We start from the raw sequence: 21,859 nt of genomic DNA, 5'->3' as shown, positions 1-21,859 counted from the left end.
CGGTTTGCAGATCACCACCCTTTTTTGTGTGGAAAGAAAGAGTTGAGCCCTCCAGGCATGAGCCAGTTGTCCAGGAGGGCCTGGAAACTTGGCACCGCATGAATTTCCCCATCACTCCAACCCCCCTCAGATCCACCATCACTCCCAGTCCCCTTCCAATCAGCCCCCTTCCAAGGTTCTATCCTGCACCAAACACGTTGCAGAGGATGGAGCACCACTCCTGCTCGCCCATGCAAGGCTTGGCCAAGGTGCATGAAGGAGCCTCCTGGAAGCCACCACGGCTCTTCCATACAGACTAGCTAAAGCCAACCCTATAGAAACCATGAGTCCCGCTGGGCTTTGGGCCACCGTACCATGGGGAAAGCATCTGCAGCCCAAAGTTGGTCCAGCTGGATTGGACGGGAGAGGCTGGGTTTGATGGAAGGGAGCAGCGCGCCTGGCCAAGCCACATGGACATGTCCATACTCTGGAAAAGTCACCCCTGGGCTGGAAAATGCTCCCTTGCTGCTTTTTCACCTGAAGCTGGCGGCCGCAGGGCTCCCCAGCACAGCAGGCAGAGATGCCCACTGCCTGTGCCTGCCTGCCTGGGCTGGGGAGCTGCTGCTGTCCTGAGAGGTTTGTGTTTAACCAAATCCCCTTTAACCTGCAGAAAGACAATCCCAAATTCTCAGCACCCGTCGGAGCGTGAAACCCTCCCACGCCTGAGACCAAGGAGGACTGGATGCTCCTTTGGACAACTGGCACCAAACCCACCGCCACCAGTGATGGTTGGTACTGGGCAAATGATTTTCCATCCGACCCCCCTCCTAGCTCCAAAGCTGCCAACGCAATTAGCAGCATCACCCATACAACTTCACCAGCTGCAGTTCACTGGGAGATGTTAATCCCTCTATCCGCGGTGCTGCCGGAGCTGCCGAACGCTCGCCGCTTGCTCATCTTTTGTTTGATACCTGGAACGGTCCCTCTCACGCCCACTTTCACCACCATCACCCCCCCCCCCGCCTTCCCTCCGGCAGCCGGTGGCGGCTGTGATCAGGGTGGGGGGCGGGGGTTATAAAAAGCCACCGAGACCGACGGCCAAGTGGCAGACGCTCAGCAGGAGCGTGCGGGAGAGGGGGACGGAGGGCGTGCGACGGCGGTCGGGCTCCCACCCCGGCCACAGGTAAGCCCTAAAAACCAACAACTCGACCCCGTGAGTCTCCCCAGTGTGTTTTGGGGTGCGTGGAAGGGGATAAAGAAAGTTTGTAAAAATATGGGCTTGGCGGCTGGAGGGGACGGGGCGCGATGGGGGTGGATGGGACACGCGCCGCGATGGATGGCCGCTGCGCAAGTTTTCCCGGCGAGGGACGGGCAATAAAACCCACCTGTCCCTTATTTCTGTCTCATCTCTGTTTATCGCCGGGGTTTATTTGCATTATCGGGCGTTTCTGTGTTACAGGGGTGCTGCCCGCTGCCAACCCGGACCCTCTGTGCTGCTGCACTCGGTGGGTCCCGGGCAGCGATACCCACAAATTCAGGGCGAAGACAGAAAAAACGATCTTTATGTTTAAATTTGGTCTCTTATCCCCTCTTTCTGAACGGCTTTTTGCTGTCAGAAATCCAGGGACCTTTTTTCCCTCTGCCGAAGGAAGTCCCCCTGCGTCCCAGCTCGACCTGGTGACTCCAGCACCGGGGAGAAGAGTCAGCTCTTCCCTCCGGCCACACATTTTGGACCAATATGAGATTTTTCTCCTGTTTTCTTTCCATGTGGGATGGGATTTTCCTCCTGTAGAGCTCTTGCAGCCTGGGGGAAGGTGGGACGCGTGAGTCTGCGCTGAGTTAAATACAGTTTTTTGGTAAAGAGTTTGGGTCTGCAGAGGGAAAACAACCGGGGCATCCTCAGGCGCACTGGAGCCAGGTCCCATGGGTGCCTGGGAACCCACCCCAACCTCACCCTTGACAGCACAGCAGCAACGTCTGCTTCAGCCATCGGGTTTTGGCCAGATCTCGGCTTAATTTTGGCAGCTCCTGGCATGCCCCGCGCCCCAAAACCCCACCAGCACTTACCGTAGCCCTTCCCAAAAGCTGAGCAGCCGCCTTCGATACGATTGGTTGTGAAATATTTATGTCCATGTCTTCTGATCCTGATTTAATATCATTTCCAGCTGTGTCTCCCACCCCACAGGACTTCTCCAGCTGCTTGAGGGTCATCGCAGGACAGGTTCGGAGGGAGCATGTATTTTTTTTAGAGGAATAAGTCTCCAAGCCATGAGCGGAGGGAGGGAGGAAACCTGGAGGCAGCTCCCTATCGCTTTCCCCTTGCAGCATCACTCATCTTTATGGGGTTCTCAGGAGGCAGCAGCAGCCCCCGCCAACAGCCGTTGTCACCTGCGCTCGCGGTGACAAAAGACCCGGGCTCCAGAGAGACGCCTTTCGGATCCGAAGGCGAAAGGATGAAGCATTGAGGGGAACATTGTTTGTTTTTTTGGTGGGGCTGAGCGGGAGCAGAGCGATGCGGGCGCAGGCAGGGAGGCAGCTGCGGGTATTGCCTTCCCTTTGCCATGCCTCAGTTTCTCCTCCGGCCAAAAAAAAAATAATCCCCGCCGTGCTCTCGGGGCATAGCGAGGAACAACGAGCTCGAAGCGAGAGGAAAGCTTTGCGGAAGGAAGGGTTTGTGGCACTACACGTCTTCTGGGGGATGGGGACAAAGCCGAAACCCTGCAGGAGGGGACAGGGCTGGGGGAGGCAGGTTGGTGCCGCTGGAGAAGACCTCACCCCCGCAACCCCGGCAGATGTGAAAAAGGGAAAGGGGAAGGTGAGCACGTCAAAGAAAGCAATAAAGAATCTCCTGAAGGAATAAAAAGAGGGGTTTTGGGTTTTTTTTGTCTTTTTTTCCCCATAGTTCCTGCACGGTTTCCGGGCCCGCAGCCCCTCGCACCCCTCCTGTGACTCCAGCCTCACGTCCCTGGCCGGGATGCGGAGCGCGCTGCAAGGCAGCCTGCTCACAGTGCTGGGGCTGCTGCTCTGGCACCACGCCAGCGCCAGCGGCCCGTGCTGGGAGAGCACCAAATGCCAGGACCTTGCCAGCGAAGCCAGCATTTTGGTAAGCTTGGGGCCGGGGATGACCCCGGGACCAGCGTGGTGGGCTGGGGGAGGAGGTGCCAGAGACGCCAGCACCATGGGGTGACCCGCATCAACACAGGGCAATGCCCCACCACCCATGGGTTTTGGTGGCCTCGTGCCTCCTGGTTTCACACTGCGGGGGGTGATGCTAAAAGAAGGTTTTGAGTTCATGGGCTCCCTCCTCACGGTTTCACCCCCGTGCCCAAGGGTGCCAGCGGAGCGTGCCCTACTCTCGCTGGCGGTGGGGGTGGACGCTGGGAAGGCTCTGGGTTTGCTCCAGCAACCTTGCAGTGGAGGCTGAGCATCTCCCACCATCGTTTTTCCAGCCACTCAGGGCTGCTTCGATGCCTGGGCAGGACGCTTGGGGCTCAGCCTTTGAAGCTTCCTGCCAAGGGGGTGGCACTTGTACGGGGACTTCAGGGGAGCACAAGCATGAAACCATCTCGTGAACTATCCCACTTGGTGCAAGCAGCACCCAGCGACTCCCACCCGGAGACCCCCAGCCATGGGCCCACCCTTCCCGTACATCTCTCTCCTCCCATGCAGGCGTGCGCCGCAGCGTGCCGAGCCGACCTGTCAGCTGAGGCACCTGTCTACCCAGGGAATGGACACCTCCAGCCCCTCTCCGAGAGCATCCGCAAGTACGTCATGAGCCACTTTCGCTGGAACAAGTTCGGCCGGAGGAACAGCAGCAGTGGTGGGGGGCACAAACGGGAGGAGGCAGCAGCAGTGGCGGCGGGGGGTAACCCACCACCGGCATCGCTGCCCCTCACTCCGCCGCCTCACCACGAGGAAGAGGAGGGAACTGGGCTGGAGCGAGAGGAAGGCAAACGCTCTTACTCCATGGAGCACTTCCGCTGGGGAAAGCCAGTGGGACGCAAGAGGAGACCCATCAAGGTCTATCCCAACGGGGTGGAGGAGGAGTCGGCCGAGAGCTACCCGCTGGAGTTCAGGCGGGAGCTGGCGCTCGGCGGCACCGGGACGCTGCCAGAGGAAGAAGAGGAGGAGGAAGAGGAAGGCCAGGAGGAGGAGGAGAAGGCAGCCGGTGGCTCCTACCGCATGCGCCATTTCCGCTGGCACGCGCCCTTGAAGGACAAGCGCTATGGAGGCTTCATGACCTCAGAGCACAGCCAGACCCCTCTAGTGACTCTCTTCAAAAATGCCATCATCAAAAGCGCCTACAAGAAGGGACAGTGATGGGGGGAGAGCCCGAGGAGTCTCCCACCCCCACTTCCCCCTTCCCCTATAGCTTTAGTGTCCCGCTGGCATGTGTTTCACTTAGAGATCATTCATTAAGTTGTTCTTAATTAGTACTCTGGAGCCAGGAGAGTCCGATCCTGGGTTCCATTGGGTGGGAAGAGGTTAGGGATGAAGACATCAACTGTTCTGGCCTCACCATCGACCACACCGGGGAGCAGGGACAATGCCCGGATTGGAGCACGCCGGCTGATTTTCCTATTTTCACTGAGCTGTACAATACTGTAAATGATGGATTAAAAGAAATCTAAAAAAAAAATAATATATATATATATAAAAATACTTTTTGTTTTGGCAAGCCATCGGGGTGTGGGCACAGTCTCCGGGTGTACCTGGTGTGCGTAAAAGGGCCAAAAAAATAATCACAAAGTAAAACCCTGCAGCTGGGGTGGGGTACAGAGGCAGGGCTGAGGAGCGTGGGTTGGGGTAGGGGGAGAGAGGGCGATTTTGTGCCCCCGCCCTGGCTCCAGAGCTTCACAGGAGGCAGCCATGGGGCTCTAGCAAGGCTGAGCTCCCTGCAGCCAGCCTGGGAGGCACCAAGGGCTGCGTTTGGGCAGGGGTCAGCTCCGCACACCCAGTACAGTGTGTGTGGGTCCCGGAGTGGAGCCCCCCTGCTGATGGGACATGTGGTGACAGGGTCTGCTGCCAGCCTGGAAAACGCAGCATCCGCTGGGTGCTGCCCCAAGGAGCGAAGGGATCGAGCCAGGCTCCCCCAGCACCCACTGCCCAGGTAAACTTGTTAATTCCCCACTAAAAGAAAGAGCCTGGCCATTAGGGAAAGCTTCATTACATTGCGTGGAAGCGAACCCCAACCACCTCTGCCCAGGTACCACTTTATTGCTGCCAAAGCACAATCTCCCACCTGCTTCCCAAGCCACGAAACACCAGCGTCGATATCGTAACGCTGATCTCGAGTGCTGGTGGTATGCCTCCCACCACCGCCTGCTCCACCCGAGGATGAGAAGCACATGCGGAAGAGCTGCAGGAACCCCAGAAGGACGAGCCCACCACCATCCAGAAAGCCAACCGTGTCCTGGGCTTCATCCACAGCAGCGTGGGCAGCAGGTCAAGGGAGGGGATTCTGCCCCTCTGCTCTGCTCTTGGGAGAACCCCCCTGCAGTTCTGCCTTCAGCTCTGGGGTCCCCAACATAAGAAGGACATGGAGCTGTTGGAGCAGGTCCAGAGGAGGCCACAAAGATTATGTGAGGGCTGGAGTACCTCTGCTATGGAGACAGGCTGAGAGAGTTGCGACTGTTCAGCCTGGAGAAGAGAAGGCTCTGGGGAAGACCTTCCAGCAGCCTTCCAGGACCTAAAGGGGCTACAAGAAAGCTGGAGAGGGGCTTTGGACAAGAGCATGTAGTGACAGGACATGGGGCAATGGCTTTGAACTGAAAAAGGGGAGATTTCAATGAGATCTAAGGAAGAAATTCTTCCCTTTTGAGAGTGGTGAGGCACTGGCACAGGTTGCCCAGAAAGGTTGTGTCTGCCCCATCCCTGGAAGTGTTCAAGGCCAGGTGGGATGAGGCTTTGAGCAACCTGGTGTAGTGGAAGGTGTCCCTGCTCATGGCAGGGGGGTTGGAACTGGATGATCTTGAAGATCCCTTCCAACCCAAACCATTCTATGACTGGGATTGCAACAGATGGGGCTATGCATCCCCATTTATTTGGTATAACGGTGGAAGCACTATTAAAAGGAAAATAGGGCTCATATTAGTGCTTTTTCCCCCCACTCCTTGGCCAAGAGACCTTATAAATTGGTCCTTGAGGAGCAGAGGAGCTGCTGGTGTACCATGTGCGTGTCTGGAGCACACACATGTCATGGTGTGCACCGCATACATTTTGACCCCTCTAATAGTTATCCAGGCGTTTTCTTTCCCATTTTGGCCATGGTGGATGGTGTCCCAGGCGGTGCCCCGCTCTCCAGGAACAGAAGCCCAGGACCTTTCCCCACGGCCCGGCGCACTGCAGGGAGGAAATTCTAAATTATGAAGGATGATAAAGATGAAGCCCAGTTTGGGTCAGATCCTGGGCACAGAGGTGGGGGGGAAGGAAGCTTGTCCACAGCTGCAACCATCCTCCTCACCACCACGTATTTTTCCTTCTCCAGCCCAGCTGCAACCACCCATTTTTTCCTCTCCCAGAGCAGAGAGATGGCACCTGGGTGCTGGGAAAATGCTGAGAGCAGAGTCCCTAAGGTGGCAACATCAACATTTATTTGAAAAGGGCATTAAGATGGTGCATTTGAAAATATCGAGGCCTTCTTGGCCCTTTTTTACAACCCGCTCCCCCTTTCATCTGTCCTCAGCTACACACACACAAACTCCACAGTGCTCCGGAATACAGCGATGGAAAACGCACACATGCACCTAAACCGCTGACTTTATAGAAATATACTTTGTCATCTCGACATACACAAATATCTAAACTAAACATGAGGTACAAACAGGTCACAACACCATGTGTGTGTCTGGAAGGGACATTTACAGGTGGAATTTGGGTCCCAAAACGTGGTGGGGCCGTGGTGAGGATGCAGCCAGTTGGGACGTGCGGCCCCAGTCCTGCTGCCGGATCCCACGGAGCGGAGCGAGGGGAAAGCACTGGGACAAGAGGGACCAGAGGTGACTCCGCAGGGATAACCCAGATTCCATCTCCTGGGAGCAGAGGCCAGGGGTGTTTTCTGGTGTCCCTACCCATGGCAGGGGGTTGGAACTAGATGATCTTGAAGGTCCCTTTCAACCCAAACCTTCCATGATTCTGTCCCAAAGGGGTGTTGGGCATCCCAAGATGCACCCTGTGGTGTCCCTGAGACTCCCCTCCCTCACCATGAGCAAACCCTGTGCTCATTTTCCCACCTTCTTTGTGGTTTCAAAGAATTTTGGAGGTGTTTTGCCCCCGGACACACAATTTTGGGGTTAATTGCTTTTCCTACTGCTTTTGTTCAAAATTTTAGGGTTTTTCATGAGAACAGTCACGGGAGCAAACCCTTCTTCCCCGAGCTGCCCGCTTTGCATTCCCGCTGCTGATCCCAAAACCTGCCCAGCCAAAATGTGGGTTTCAGCGGGACCAGGCATAACCCAGGGAGCAAAAAGGGTTTGGGGACAGGGGACGGAAACACATGGGGACCTTACGAGGCAGCAGCAAGAGGAGAGCCTCGGGCACCGGGCAGGGCCAGTGCTGTGATCCAGCCCAGGGACCAAAATAAACCCTTGTTTTTCCTGTCCTCTTAAGCTAGATCATTTCCCTAAGCCCGGATTACGGCACAACCACACAAACAAGCGGTGACATCGGGGCAATCACAAACTGTATCCACCACTGAGTTAAAAAAAAAAAAAAAGAAAAAAGGAGGGGGATGGTAATATGTAATTACAGCTTAAAATAACCACCCAAAGATCTGCAGCGAGAGGTGGCAGAGAAACGGGTCATGGCTGAAGCGACCCAGCGGGGCACGGGCAGAGCCAGTGCCAATGCTGGCTGGGTTTACCTGTCCCTCCACGATGCGCAGAAGCAGCTCCCACATCTCCAGCTTTAGACCCTTCTGAGTGTCTTCCCGTGGCAAAGACAGAAGCGGCGAGTCCGGCCAGAGGGGAAGGGGCTACCTGAGACCCTGGGAAGGGTCGAAGAAGAGACACCCAGGCTGCTCAGAGGGAGACGGTGGGGAAGCTGAAGGCAGTGCCCGTCCGTGTGAGCGTGTCCAAGCTCACCTTGCGAACAGCCTCAGCACATCGACGCTCCAAAGGCATTTGGAAGCAAGAGATCCTGTGAACAACCGAATATCCCCAAGAGACCTCTTCCCCACCCCCACCACTGGCACTTTGCAGTTTTGGTTCGGCAGGACCCAGAAGTTTCTACCATGTTTATCTAAAGTCAAACTTTTGACAGCCTCATCTGTCCCCAGCCCAAATCCAGTTTTATTCTATTGCACAAGAACAGGCACGATCCATGGCCCGCCAGACGCAGGGGCTGCAGGGTGGACCCTGTAAAACGCCTCTTATCCAGCAATTTCCTGCAGCGTTGGAGTTTCTTTGTGGTTACAGCTCAGCTGATTTAAGGTTGGACTTTGTCAAAGTGATTCTGCTAAAAAAGAAAATAATTCTTCCCTTGAGACAGGAACCCCAAAACTGTGACAATCCAACCCCAAAATAGGAAAACAGTGGGTTAATGTGTTAATACTCTCCAGCACAGTGGTTGCTCATGCCTTGTGTCACCACTCCAGGCATCCCACTGCATGCCTGGCCACGCTGCCTGTGGGCTCAGCCTCACCAGTTCCCTGCAAACACTTTGCCTGTGACCTGGTCAAGAGGCACAGCTCTTGTAGGTTTTCCCCAAAAAAGTGGGTTTTCCCAAACAAATCACGTTTACAAGTGACCTGGAACCAGCCAGGCTGCTGTGTACCCCCACACCAACAGGACAATTGCCACCCTCACGCTGCACCAGGAAAGCCCTCTGTCCGGGGCATCAGGGTACCCTGAATCACCCAGGGGAATGGGCCATGAGCCGAGGGGGCTCCTGGGAAGATTCAGGCTCCCAGGCTGGGAGCTGGATGTGGGGATCATACCCCCTCCAACAGCCTGCCTCAAGCACCAGCTCGGGCAGGCTTCAGTTTTGCGGCGGCCCCAGGCTCCAGCACGCCGCACCCCAGATCCCCTCCTGCTTCTGCAGTCTCACACCCTCCTCCTTGCCAGGGTCTCCCAGTGTGGCCGACTGACGACGTGGGGATAGATTCCCCAGGGAACGGCTTTGCCTTATGTCAGGAAGATGGCTGTGCCCAACGCGCTTCGCCCAGAGCCAGAGAAGCTTCCCAAAAACTTCTTCTTCCCAGAAGCTTCTCCCCTCCCCTTCCCAAAAAACGAAAACGGAGAAGGAGGTCACAGCAAGTACCCACCTCCCCGCACCACCAACTGCTGCAAAACGTGGCTGCAGAGGCAGAGGGTGACAAAATAAAGTACGGGAGACGGGTTTGTGGTGCCAACGAATCTTGGGGTGGCCTCGGTGTCCCCACCCGTCCTGCACAGGGTCAGCAGTCTCTCGCCAAGAGGTCCTTCGGTGCAAGCTGTGCAGCGGTGCCTCTGCCCTACCAGCACAACCGCTCTCAGTACACACACAGGTCCGGGAACTTCATCTCGTACACCGGGATGGAGTGGTTTTGGGGCTGGCCGTAGGCGGCTGTGATGGTGCCAGACGGGCTTGGCGGTGGCCTGGAACACAAGAGATGGAAGGAGGTGGTTTACAGAGGGGTTTTGGTGAGGAAGCACAGCCCGGTGCAGGAAACGCGCACTCCTGCACTGTTGCGGGTCTCTCCAGTGCCGCCACAGCAGAGGAGAACTGGGGCAAACAAACCAGAGGCTGCTCCCAGCAACCCATGTCCTCTCTGTCATTGCAAAGGTCCCAAGCCCAGGCTGGCACCCATCCCCACACGAGCCTCCTTGATGGGGCACCCCCCACTCCAGCAGCAGGTTTTCGGGTGCCTCGACAAACTGTGCTTGGCACAGCATGCTCAGCTGTCGTCCCAACTCACCGGATGGTGATCTCGAAGATCTGGTTGAGCTTGCTCTGCAGCAGTGTCGCCTGTAACAAACGCAGAGGCTGTGTTAGTGTGGCTGCACATCGAGGACCACAGCCGTACAAACGGCACAAACACCCCGTTGGCCTTCCCCGTCCACCAGGGCAGAGGGAGGGTGGCTTGGGAAAATTCAGAGCCACATCGTCACTGCTTAGCCTGAGCAGAGTGGTTGCAGGTGCCACAGTCTCGACTCACCCGGGCGCCGCAGTGGGCAGCGATCTCCTCGAATGGGGCTTTCTGAAATTTCTCCACCACTTGTCTTCTCCGCTCTCGCTCCTGCTCCTCCACGGCGACGCTGTCTACTGAAGCAGAGAGGAGACGTCTCTCAGCTGCTCCCCACCCGCAGACACCACCCTGTGCTACATCCCCATCTCCCCTGCAGACAGTATGGATTTAGGCATCACTAGGAAGCCAAGGAGAGGCTCTCCAGCCTCTGGCTTTGGGATCAGCCCCCCGAGAGCCATCCCCAGGGCCAGGCAGAGCTGTGAAGCCATGGTCAGGTGCTGGGGATCCATCCATTCATGGTGTACACACACAGACACAGGGGTGACAGCACCCATACACACATGCCATGCCAGCCTCCAATTCTCCTGGCCATGTCCAGCTCCCTCACTTACCTATTGCCTTCTTCAATGTCTCGTACGTGATCTCTTCTGCTGGTGCTCTCTAAAGGAAAAGGAAAAGCAGATGAAGTTCAACATACACAGAGGACACTGTTCTGGGGTCACAGCAACCCAAAACCAGTGTCCCAGGCTGTATTCTTGCACCAAAACAGCCTGTCCTTAAAGATCAGGGACATCTTTCCTGGAAAACTGCACTTTTAAAATGTTTTTTTCAGGCTGGACTAGCCAGGCCTTATACCTCCCTGAAGGCTCCCATAGCTAAGAAATAAGCACCCAGGGAAAATAAAGATTTGCCACCTAAACAGTAGTGGGAGACCCTTCCTGCTGCGCAATTCCCCTTGCAGGCTGGGACCTGTCGGCACATGGAGAGGAGCATCAGGGGCAGTTGGGGGTCTTTCTGACCCCGCTCACTGCCAGACCTCTGCGTTTGCAGCCAGCGGAGCAATTATGTGTGCAGCCAAATGAGGAATTAAGAGAGGGCGCGCCGTCAGGCTGCTAAAAGCACGCGGTGCCGAAGGAACGCGGCAGCCTCTGCAGCTCTGGCGTAACACGGTACCTGCTCTCGCTCAGGGCTGTTTCTCGACTCCACCTCAACCTGCAGGGAAATGGTCTCACCAATGCTTTTCCTCTTGGACAAGCGATCTTCATCTGAGGAAGAGAAAGGGCAGAAGAGCTAGTTGCAGACACAATTAGCACAGGCAGCTCCCAGGGAACACGGCCTCACATCCCACCCCAAGGGTAGCACTCCATCTGCTCCGCCATTCACCCAAATTCACCCAAATCAGAACTGAGGATCGAGCCAAGCCCAGCAGGCTCCATTGCTCCTTCCAGCCAGTCATGCATGTGGCCACCCCAGGAAGCTTCCGATTCACTGCTTTGTGCCTCAGTTTCCGAAAGGCTGCACCTCCAAAGGAGGGCAGAAAACCAACAGGCCCACATGTAGCACAAGAACTTCACCCCCCCATAACAGTGCAGAGAGAGGGACCAGTTTCCTCCCCTCCCAGTTCTCCGGGATGCCCCAGGGTGGTGCATACCTGTCAGCTGGGGGATGTAGGGTGTGCTGAGCCGGTCCGAGTTGTAGCCGCTGCCGCCCAGCACCTCGCTGATCTTGCTCTGCCAGAAGAAAACCTCTGGGCCCAGGCGGTCAAGGCTCTTGCTCAACCTAGAATCATAGAATGGTTTGGGTTGGAAGGGACCTTCAAGATCATCTCGTTCCACTCCCCCTACCATGCGCAGGGACACCTTCCACTACACCAGGTTGCTCAAAGCCTCATCCAACCTGGCCTTGAACACTTCCAGGGATGGGGCAGCCACAGCTTCTCTGGGCAACCTGTGCCAGTGCCTCACCACCCTCAGAGGGAAGAATTTCTTCCTTAGATCTAATCTAAATCTACCAATGGAGATGGCAGCATCTCTTCTGCTAGGGAAACTGTGTCAGCAGGGTTTCAGTCCCTTTGGGTCAGAAACAGAGGGATCTCATGGCTTTGCTTAGCTCCAGCCCAGCCGGATATATCACTATTTCTGCACACGTTGGTACAAAGCCGAAGTCCCAGAAGGGCTCTTGACCCATCATGAAAGATATAGACGTGCTCGGGGGGGACAATTCTGACCTAGGGAATGTCTCAAGGGAGCAGTGGCACACATCAGGGACAGTGTCTCTGTAAGGGACCTCGCCATCAAACGTGACCTGTGCCAAACGTGCCAAGGCTGGGCCAGCAGACATGGGCCAGCCCAGCCAGCCTTGGCCTGGGGATGCTCAGCATGTAGTGGGCATCCTCGAGCCCATGGCACGACAGAGCAGCAGGATGACACACCAGATCTACACCCATCCTCCTGTCAGACCAGCATTTGGCTGGCTGTGAGCACAAGCCGTGGTGGTCACCCCCTTCCCTGGCTGCACAGCATCCTCCTCAGATTCTAAACACACTAAAAACCACTTGATGTCCTTCTCACTGTGCCATCTCCAGATGGGAAAGGAGACAAGTACAAGCAAGTGAAGAGTTGATAAACCCATTACTGTCCTCAATCTTATGGACACCAATCCCTCAGGAGCAGGTAGTGGAGAAGAAAGTATTTTCCAGGCTCTTACCTGGGTCTCTCCACAAACACATCTTCAGGGAGCAGATAGGGAGCTTCCTTCTGTCGCATCTGGATGACCTGCAGAAGACAAGCAAGGAGCCAAGCTCAAACCCCACAGGTGGCCAGGAGAGCTGATGCCAAAGCTGCCATGGACAAGGCTTCCTCCTCATCCTCAGACCCTCCCTCGCACCTCATGGATGTGCTGGCAGAAGGTGGGCACGGTGGTGAGCTGGCTGATGAGGTTCAGGTAAGCTGCACCAAGGGCGAAGAGCGCGCAGCGGTTGTATGCCGTCAAGTTATCCTCGTTGATCTGGGCAATCTCCTGCAATAGAGACACAGCCCCATGAGATGAGGGTGGACACAGCCCCAGAGTGGTCCCCATCCACCTCATGACACCTGCCCTTTAAACATCCCAGCTTTTGGAGTTTGGCTTTGCAGCATTTCGGAGGCTGACAAGGAGACTGGGATCTCTCCCCAGCACGTTGGTCTGATCCCACTATGGTGGGAGAAGCTCAGAGCAACTCAGACTCTTGCATCCCCTTCCTCAGAGGTCCCAATTCCAAAGCAACCGCCTCCCAGAGCCTCCTTCCCATCACATCCCAGCCCACCTGCCCCACGGTGCTGAGCACCAGTAGCACATCCAGCTTCCCCCTGCCTACCTGCACTGCCAGCACCAGGCGGATGAGGTCCACCATGACCTCCTCATTAGCCAGCTCGATGCTGATGAGCATGAGCATGCTGTAGAGAGCCTCGTAGTGAGCCTGCATGTTGCTCTCCTCCTTGCATATCAGGTAGATGTGCCGGTACAGTTGCTGGCCATGCTGTGGGGACATGGAGGGATTCGGTCACCTCCTGAACATCCCGTGCTAGCAACATTACTGTCAACCCAGAGAAAGAAGAACAGCAGGACCCAGCAGAGAAACAAAGCCCTGAGACACATTGCTTGACAGCAAGGCATGGGACAGAGCAGGGTACATGCTGGTGTAAGAGAAACTCTGCTCTGCAACGGCTTTTGGTTTAGGAGCCGCACTGTTGCTCCCTGGTGTGCGCAAGGTAATAATCTGATCACCTCTTGGCCTCAGGTGAGCTCCAGAGGGGTTTGCACCACCCTGGAAGTATTTTAAGGAGGCGGTGGTGGGGGAATAAAAATAAATAAAATCAGGTAACTTCAAAAGCCACTTGATAAATAGCTTTTGGGATACCAGCACATCCTGGGGTACTCATTCCTTGGGACAAAAAAGCAGATTTAGGAGTCTAGGAAGGCCCACACATGAAGTGCTGATGGAGATTGAATCCCACTGGCTTTTTCCTGGGACATCCCCAGGTTTAGAGGCATCATGGTACTCCAAGTGTGACTTGGGGAAACAGAGGCATGGTCCTCACACTGGTCTGCACAAGGACAGCTTGACCCAGACTCTGACACTACCTTCTTCATGAAGACAGTATCCTGGCGTGAGCATTTGTCCACTTTCAGCTTCAGGACCGAGATGTCGCTGATGGTGCTGCAAGGAAAGGCCAAGAGTAAGAGAAAATTCAGACAGTGGAGGGAAGAGGTGGAATTCCCACATGCCTGCAGAGCTGCCGGCCAGGAATGAGCTGTCTGGGAGGAATCAAGGGAGGAAGCTACAGGTGGCTTTTAAAACCTATCTGAGCAATTGAGATATTCAAAAGTACCGAGCCAAATCACTCTAGGATTTCAGGGCAGTGGTGCTCAGGAACACAAAAGCAAGTTGACAAAGAAGTGTGCAAGCAAAGTGGATTAGCAGGACCGCAGCAAAACCCATGGAGATGTTTCCATCTGGGATTACAGTCACCTTCTTCCAAGGTAACCCAGCATGGACAACATGAGTGCCCAGCAGGCCTATCCATGGGAACGCAACACAGTCGATGAACCCACTCGAGAAGGTTATTGCTCCTGTGTGTCCTCCTGGGACCACTGTCTAACCACGGTTACTTTCAGCAGCGTGGTCCCACATACCTCTGGCCGTAGCTCCTTACAGAGGGCCCCCCACCCATCTGGCTCTTAACAGACCACTGATCTGCAGCATTAAACCACCCCAGAACTGGTTCCAAATTTATTATTTAATCCTTCCAGCAGCCCCCAATCCTGCAGGTGCTTCCAGAATCTCCCTCCCAAGCCTGCTCTGCAGCACCTGCAGGTCCCAGCCTTGTTGGGGAGCCCTTGGGACATACCTGATGGTGGAGAATTTCTGCCGGTTCCCATGGCGATCGATGAAGCTGATGAGGATCTCGAGGACAAACAGGCGGATCTCAGCATCCTCCATGAGGGCTGTGGAGAGCAGCCTGTCCAGGAAGGCGCTGGGAAGTGCTGTAAGCATGTTACTGCACTGGAAGCCCATAGAGACCTGCAAGCATCAAAGAAAAAGGGAGGCAACATGACAGTGTCGCTTGAGAGGGGATACAGGCAGAAAAGACTTAAGTACGGTTTGAGGCCTTCCAAAACCCCTCCAGGGAAGAGGGTCTCCAAGGCCAGCTCCCCCATGCCAGCAGCTGGGGACCCCACCCGTCTCACGGAAGTTGGATGCTCCTGCGGCGATGGTGACACTTTCATACCTGAAGGAGAGACTTCAGGAGCATTATCTGTGTCAGCCGATTCCGGTTCTCCCTGCCATGGAGAAGAAACAAATGCTAAAACCTGAGTGAAAACAAAACAACCCTCTTTCCATACTCAAAGGATGGAAAAGCCCCAGAAAGGGCAGGATCAGTTTTCCCAAGAGTCACCACCACATACAGCCACGCTGTAAAGGTCTCCAGCAAATGAGCTCCAGATTTAACAGCCAGCAAAAAGGCTGCTAAAGAAATCAGGAATATCAAAGTATATATCCCACCATAGGAACCAGAAACAAACTCACACCTCCAGGCAGGCAAAAGCTGAGCTCAGGGACAATGAACCACCCTCTGGATGTGCCCATCTTACAGTAACTCTTGAGGGATGCCAGGCACCAGCTCTGAACTCTTTAAGCAGCTGAAAATTGGTGAGACAAAGCCCAAGCCCACCTGTCTGTGAAGGTACCTTTGCTCCTCACTCCCATCTTGCTTCTTGCAAAGCCACCACGAACCACGCTTCCACTTCAGCAACATGAGGTTTTTTATGCAAAAAAGGAAATCTTGAATTCTTTACCGTCTGAACTCAGTCTTTCCCAGCCCTGTACTGGAAGGGGACACAGGGATTTCCAGGCTGCTTCATAACCCACGACACGCTGCCTGTGCTGCCTGCCTCTGCCCAGGGACTGAGTGACACTGCAAATGGCAGATCCCTGGAAACCGTCTCTGCAAACTCCCGGTTCACCTACACACCCAGAGCAGGCACCATCGTTCACACAGTGATTTAAAACCTCTCCCAGAAGTATCTCATGAGCTGATAAAGAAGCAGGGACAACCAGCCTGGCACAGCCAGCTTAGCACCAAGAAGCGACTGCTGTCCTAGGGCTACGAGCTCAGTTCTGCTCCCACAGCATGGAAATCTGCCCCGGCCAAATGGCAAACAGCAGCCAGTGTGTCTCTCACCGTGTGAACGAGGATTGAAGGCAGGCATTGGGAATTACTCTCATGTGAGCGAGAAGCCGAGCGTGTCTCCTATCAGCCAGCAAAGTCTCTCTCCCATCAGAGACAAGTGGGAAGAGCCTGACCGTACTTTGAAGATAAATATAGTATGAAAATCTGTTTGCTCCTTACCTACATGCTTCAGCGCTGATACCCTCACTCCAAATAGCTCCCATGGTCTGTTCCCACACTTGTTAAGCAATTATGTTGTTTGGGTGTTTTCCTTTCCTTCTCTTCCTCCACCAGTGGGTATAAATACCACCTCCTGCTCAGTGTTAATAAAAGCTCGGAGGGGCCACGCGCCAGCAGGGGAAGGCAGTGATGAGCAGCCCGTCCCACAAAGTCAAACACGAGCTTCTCAAAACCCACGGGCAGCCCTTATTCACCAGCAGCCACCTTGCTGCCCTGAGACACCTGAAGTCACTCCCCCGAATATTATTTGTAGTTCCTGGCTAGTTTTGGATGACACCCCAGCTCCTGACAGCTGAATCTCTCAGTGAATACCTGAAGAAACGCTGAGTTGCAGCCCCACTGCCTGTAAGCACCTTTCCCCCTTGATGCTCTGGTGTTTCAAGGGGCCCTTGTCATCACACTTGCAGCAGACAGCAAAGCATTTCAAGCACAGATCACACATTGCTCAGTTTCCCTTCCCTTTCAGTGGACGCTCTCGATGCTCAGCCTTTCTGATACCGTGCCCACCTCCTATTCTGTCCCCAAAGGCCACCTGAAGGTGGGAATGGTTTCAGGAGCTCCCCAGCACTTTCAGCCTTGTGTTCAAAGACTTACATCACTGCATACGGGACAGCAGCAGGGAGAGCAGGGCAGGGGGGAGCAAGAGGAGGGAGGAAGGTATCCGTTCTCACCCAGCTTTGCCAGCCTCAATGGACTGCTGCGAGGAGGGCAGTGGCACCTTGTTCATGATGAAGACCATCACCTCAGACTGCTGGTAGGTGGGCAGCGTGCTGGCGAAGGACCCTGCAGGGACAAGAGCGTGCTGGCAGCATGCGAGGTGCAGCCCACTACCCCTAGAAGTACCCAGTGCCATGGGGTGTGCCAACCTGTCCTGCTCCAAGCTGCCTGCCAGAGCCCCATAGCTAGGCTGGGATAGGACAAGGCCCACCTGGATCCAGTATCCGCAGGCAGCTTTACCCTCAGGGTCATTCAAAATCCATCAAAATGCCTCCCAGGCAGGGAAGACCCAGGCCCAGGCAGGATGAGGCTGAGAGACACCAACCCCTCCCTCTACTTCTTCCTTTTTTGGGGCTGGTGCATCCCCATCCTGCCATCAGCTCCAGCAGGCTGATACCTTCCCTCTTTCCCTCCTCTCCTTCCCTTCCTCAGGGTCTCCTACTGTTCTGGTTTTGACTGGAACAGAGTTAGTTTTTCTTTTTAGCAGCCAGAGGAGCTCTGTGTTTTGGATTTACCCTGGGATTCGTTAGAGAATGCTGACAGTGCACTGATGTTGATAGTTGGTGCTGAGACATCAAGGACCTTTCAGCTTTCCATGTTTTGCCAGTGTGCAGGAGCACAACAGGCTGGGGGGGAACATGGCCGGGACAAAGGGCCCCCAACTCCTCTCATGATTTGAGCTTAGACTTAGGATTGAGGGTTAAATTGGGCAACGGAGTATTCCATATCATGCAACATCATGCCCAGCATATAGGTGAGGTCTGACCGGGAAGAAGCTCTGGCTCTCCCAGGGGCTCTCTCTCTTGGTCTCTCGGAGTGCTCTCCCTCACTCTCTTTTTGGGACTCTTGCTTGTCCAGGATTGCAGTGTCGGGACTTATCTGTTTCAGAATCGTTTGTCAGGACAGGACAGGCATTAGTCACAGGGTGGTGAGCAATTACACTGTGCATCACCTACCCAGGGAGAACCACGACTCTGCCTGCACGCAGCAGCTCTGCCAGGGAAGGCTGCGGCTGCAATGCCACCTGCTGATAACCTGCCACCATGCTTGCAACGTGCAACAGATAAATCTCATTTCCCATTGCTACTTTTAGGATGAGGGGGACTTTGTTTCAACTTGAATAATCCTGCAGATGCACAAGGCAGAAACCCACTGTGCAGGGGGTCACCCGCCAGCACAGCCCACACCCGTGACAGCCCACACAGAACATCTCACCTATGGTTTTAATGACAGCCTCCTGGAACATCCTCTCCTCGTGCTCCTTGATGATCTTGGTGCTGACGCCGATGGCGCAGTCGTAGCTCCCCGTCAGCGCGTAGTCAATGCTGAGTCGCAGCTGCCTCAGCAGAGTGTTAAACACCTCCAGCACGGTGGGGCCTGCGATGGAAAGAGGGGAGAGATAGTGGAGCATCGCCAGAGGACAGTGGTAGTTTCCCCCAGGTCAGCGTGGTTAATACCTCTCACCATCCCATAAACAGGTTGAAAAGCAGTTTGGCCAGACACACAGTGAATTTTAACCCCACCAGACTCCCAAGTCCAGACAGGAGAGAAATGTCCTTCCAGGAGCACCATCAGCTCAACATATTCCCCGTAAGCTCCTGAAAATCCGTTTTCCTCCTGCCACGAAAGCAAAGGCAGCCATTGCATTCAGCCCTCCAGGTTTAGGTTGCTGCACGTGGGCATAGGTGTTGAGCTTGGGAGCACCTGGACACACGCCAGAGCCCAGTCCAAACCTCCGGCACCTCTCCCACTGCAGTAAAAGGGTAAAGAGATGGATGGAGAGGATAAATTTATCCACTTACCAACAGATCCGGAGGCAGCGATCACTGCTGCCTCCGAGAGGACCTCCACAATGCCTGCGCGCACAGTGGCTGCGCTCTTGCTGTTGGCATCCAGGTGCCCCAGGAGCTGCTGGATCACTAGATGGGAGTGCTGCGGCTGGAAAGAGAACATGAACATCAGCACAGGTGCTGCATGCACAAGGTGACGGCCCGTTTCTGTAACCCACAGGGCTACTGGGGATGAATCCTGCGCATGTGCCCAGCTGCACCGAGTCCCTGCCTGGCTCTTCCCAAGACAGCTCCAGATGCAACAGGAGAGGAGGCACCTGGAGGAAGCCTGTTTTACATGACTGAGCAAGAGCTTGGAGCAATTTGCATGGGAAAAATTATCCGAAGAGCTGTAGGGATCTAAGGAAATGGTGACAATTAATCCTGGGGATTTCAGGGAGAAGGGATTTGATTTTTGCCAGGGTTTCCCAAACGCATGTATATTTCAAAAGGGTCCTGCTGAGCTATTGTGATCTTACACCTCCAATATGCATTAACAGGATTTTATAAAACCTAGTAGTGCTGTAAAGGGTTTTAGACAATTTACAGGATTAAAAACAAGAATCGAGAGCAGGGGCGCAGTGATCTGCTTTTCACTGCAAGAGTTCCCCAAGCAGACCTGTGCCTTGGCTGAGTCCAAAACTGGAGCAAACTCCCAAGAGGGTGAAGGCAGGACTGTGCCTGACAGCAGGCAGGGACCCATGCGAACAGAGTTCAATTGACATCCACATGGAAAAAGAAAGGATGGATCTTTTCCCATCACTTTGAGTTTACCTAAACTGCATTTCCATGGCCCCCAATGAGAAGGGAAGAGCCTGGCGGGGTTTTTCTCTGAGCATCTCCATGTCCAAGGATGGGGATGCCGGGCTGCAGGTACTGTTGTGACACCTGGTTTGCCTGGGGCATGTCACCCCAGACAGCCCCTCTCCTTTTTTGCAGGGGCGAGGAGCTTAGGTTGATTTACATAGCAACAATCTGGAAAGAGGCAGCTTTCAATTGGAGCCCAACTGCTTCCTCTGGAGCGTTTCGCAGCACACTGCTAGCCTGTCTCATTCAGCAGTGCTTTGCTTTCCACCAAGAGGGAGGGAATCGCTCCCGAGACACAAGCAGCATCCTAAAACACGCACGGCTGGCACACAGCCAGGCTAACACACACCTACCAGTCTCACGCTCGCGGGGCCCCCAGCCCACACTGCCATACACCCAAACCGTGCCCGTCTCCAGCCCGTTTTGGGGCACGCTCGGAAAACGAGCTCACTGCGAGCACTTGGTCTCGGCACTGCCGAGATGCGGCAATGCAGCGGCTCTGACTCAGCCCAGCCCAGGGAGGCAGCCACGGGTGCTCCCAAGCACGCATGTGTGTCCCCAACTGGTGCCGCCGGCCAGAGTCCCACCGGCTCCCCACCTGGATTGAGTACATTATGATCCTGAAGCAGCAGGTGGCAAAGATCTTAGGCTCCCAGAGCGAGTGGTTATCCAGGTGGCTGGAGAAGAGATGGAAACGGAAGGGAAAGTCACTGTCAGTCCCTCAGACCCTACAGGCGTGCAAAGCAGGATCAAGCACCAGGCACGGCCAGGAGCAGAAGGGAGCAAACACTGCAGGTGAGGGCAGGGACACAAACTCCTCTCTAGGTGACTTTTCCCAGCAACAGTTATCTATCCCATGTCATCTTACTCACTGCATCCAAAAACGAGAGCTCAGCCTGCAGCCCAGTCCCCATCTCCAGTACTGTGCCAAGGGGATCCAGAAGAGCCCATGCATTCGCCTCAGCTCTGGTCCGCATCAGCTGCTTCCCCGCGCCTCAGTTCCCCTTGCACCAAAAACGAGAGATGCACAACTTACATGAGGACGGGTTTGATGGCGTTCTTGATGTTGCCGTACGCTGCTCGGCCCAGCAGCTCCCGCAGACACCTCTCTGCCAGCTCTGTAGGACTTTCCTTCTCCTTCTCGGTGGCTTGCAGCGGGGAGGGGGAGCGGCTGCGAAAGCAGAGGAGGGTGGTGAAAGTGGCGCTGAGTGTGCGGCAGCAGTGGGGGAGAAGAGGCACAGAGCCCGGCCAGGGAAGGCTTGAGCGAAATGATCGTGGCACCTGTCTGTGCCTGCCACTGCCTGGGGCCATGGGCTACCCCTTCAAAGGGGCAGCAGCCACCCCACAGCAGCCATATGTCACCTTGCCAGGCAGACGGGGCAGCTCCATCCCAGCGGAGCCCAGCAATAAAGCGCTGCTGGGTTTGAGCCAGATCAGAGAGCAGCACAGGTGAACAGATTGCAGAGGAGGGGGACGCGACAGGACGGCCCCACTTGCAGCACCAGGCTGTGCCAGGCAGCAGGGAGAGCCCCCAGGTCCCTGGGACTGGGTGGAGGATTCTGCTGCTTAGTGTCGAAGGCGCAAGGATTTTATTAGTGAGGACGCAGGACATAATGTTGTTGTCCCAGGATGGATGCAGCCTCCCGGGGGAGGAAGAGCAAAGCAGTCACGGTTTGGCACAAGTCACCCTGAACACGCACACCCCAGAGGAGATGCATCCCCTTTTTTCCACGCTTGGACTGTTTGGCATCACACAAACACCACGAATGCTTTTATCACCCTAAGGCTTCAGTTTACAAGGAAAAGGCATCTGGCCAGTAGCCAACCTCCCAAGGCTAATACATCCCTCTTAACCTTCAAAAGGAAAATCCCAGGGGACATTCATGCCTTTTTCTCTACTCTGCACTTCTCTGCTAAGCAATCCTCTTCAAACACCGGGCTGGCGGTAAGCATGCAGCCAGTGGGGGTCACGCCGGAAGAACGGAGGGTCAGCGAGCAAAGTCGTATTTCAGTTCCTGAGATTCCTCTTGCCTGGCTTTAAAACAGCTGCTTCAGTAGCATCTGAGCAGGAATTCCTCGCAGAGGTCAGCCGCTGAATAGACAGCTCAGAGCCTTTGCAAACAGCATGC

At 55.1% G+C, this 21,859-nt stretch overlaps 2 protein-coding genes across 4 annotated transcripts in view; one reads left to right on the top strand and one right to left on the bottom strand.

Moving 5' to 3' along the window:
• Positions 1 to 1,114: 1,114 nt before the first annotated feature.
• POMC (proopiomelanocortin) lies at positions 1,115 to 4,299 on the top strand. Its single transcript, XM_086624497.1, has 3 exons — positions 1,115 to 1,162; positions 2,882 to 3,082; positions 3,649 to 4,299. The coding sequence occupies exons 2-3, from the start codon at positions 2,954 to 2,956 to the stop codon at positions 4,297 to 4,299; spliced, it is 780 nt and encodes a 259-aa protein (XP_086480623.1). The 5' UTR covers positions 1,115 to 1,162; positions 2,882 to 2,953.
• Positions 4,300 to 9,448: 5,149 nt separating this feature from the next.
• EFR3B (EFR3 homolog B) overlaps positions 9,449 to 21,859 on the bottom strand; it is a 33,280-nt gene continuing 20,869 nt past the window's right edge. Inside the window, exons 7-23 of one of the 3 annotated variants that reach the window (XM_009988942.2) lie at positions 20,767 to 20,901; positions 20,329 to 20,407; positions 18,897 to 19,032; positions 18,310 to 18,471; positions 17,049 to 17,160; positions 15,196 to 15,247; positions 14,815 to 14,987; positions 14,048 to 14,123; positions 13,281 to 13,442; positions 12,812 to 12,943; positions 12,632 to 12,699; positions 11,577 to 11,704; positions 11,099 to 11,190; positions 10,537 to 10,585; positions 10,115 to 10,221; positions 9,875 to 9,924; positions 9,449 to 9,554 (exon numbers count right to left, since the gene is read on the bottom strand). In XM_009988942.2, the coding sequence (XP_009987244.1) occupies positions 9,449 to 9,554; positions 9,875 to 9,924; positions 10,115 to 10,221; positions 10,537 to 10,585; positions 11,099 to 11,190; positions 11,577 to 11,704; positions 12,632 to 12,699; positions 12,812 to 12,943; positions 13,281 to 13,442; positions 14,048 to 14,123; positions 14,815 to 14,987; positions 15,196 to 15,247; positions 17,049 to 17,160; positions 18,310 to 18,471; positions 18,897 to 19,032; positions 20,329 to 20,407; positions 20,767 to 20,901 (1,819 nt within the window). Of the gene's footprint in view, positions 9,555 to 9,874; positions 9,925 to 10,114; positions 10,222 to 10,536; positions 10,586 to 11,091; positions 11,191 to 11,576; positions 11,705 to 12,631; positions 12,700 to 12,811; positions 12,944 to 13,280; positions 13,443 to 14,047; positions 14,124 to 14,814; positions 14,988 to 15,195; positions 15,248 to 17,048; positions 17,161 to 18,309; positions 18,472 to 18,896; positions 19,033 to 20,328; positions 20,408 to 20,766; positions 20,902 to 21,859 lie in introns of all 3 variants that reach the window. The other 2 variants (XM_086624485.1, XM_086624476.1) reach the window with 2 other exon arrangements.

This window comes from Tauraco erythrolophus, chromosome 2 (genome assembly GCF_009769465.1).
Source record: "Tauraco erythrolophus isolate bTauEry1 chromosome 2, bTauEry1.pri, whole genome shotgun sequence".
Lineage (NCBI taxonomy): Eukaryota > Metazoa > Chordata > Aves > Musophagiformes > Musophagidae > Tauraco > Tauraco erythrolophus.
This window is presented reverse-complemented; position numbering and strand designations above follow the sequence as displayed.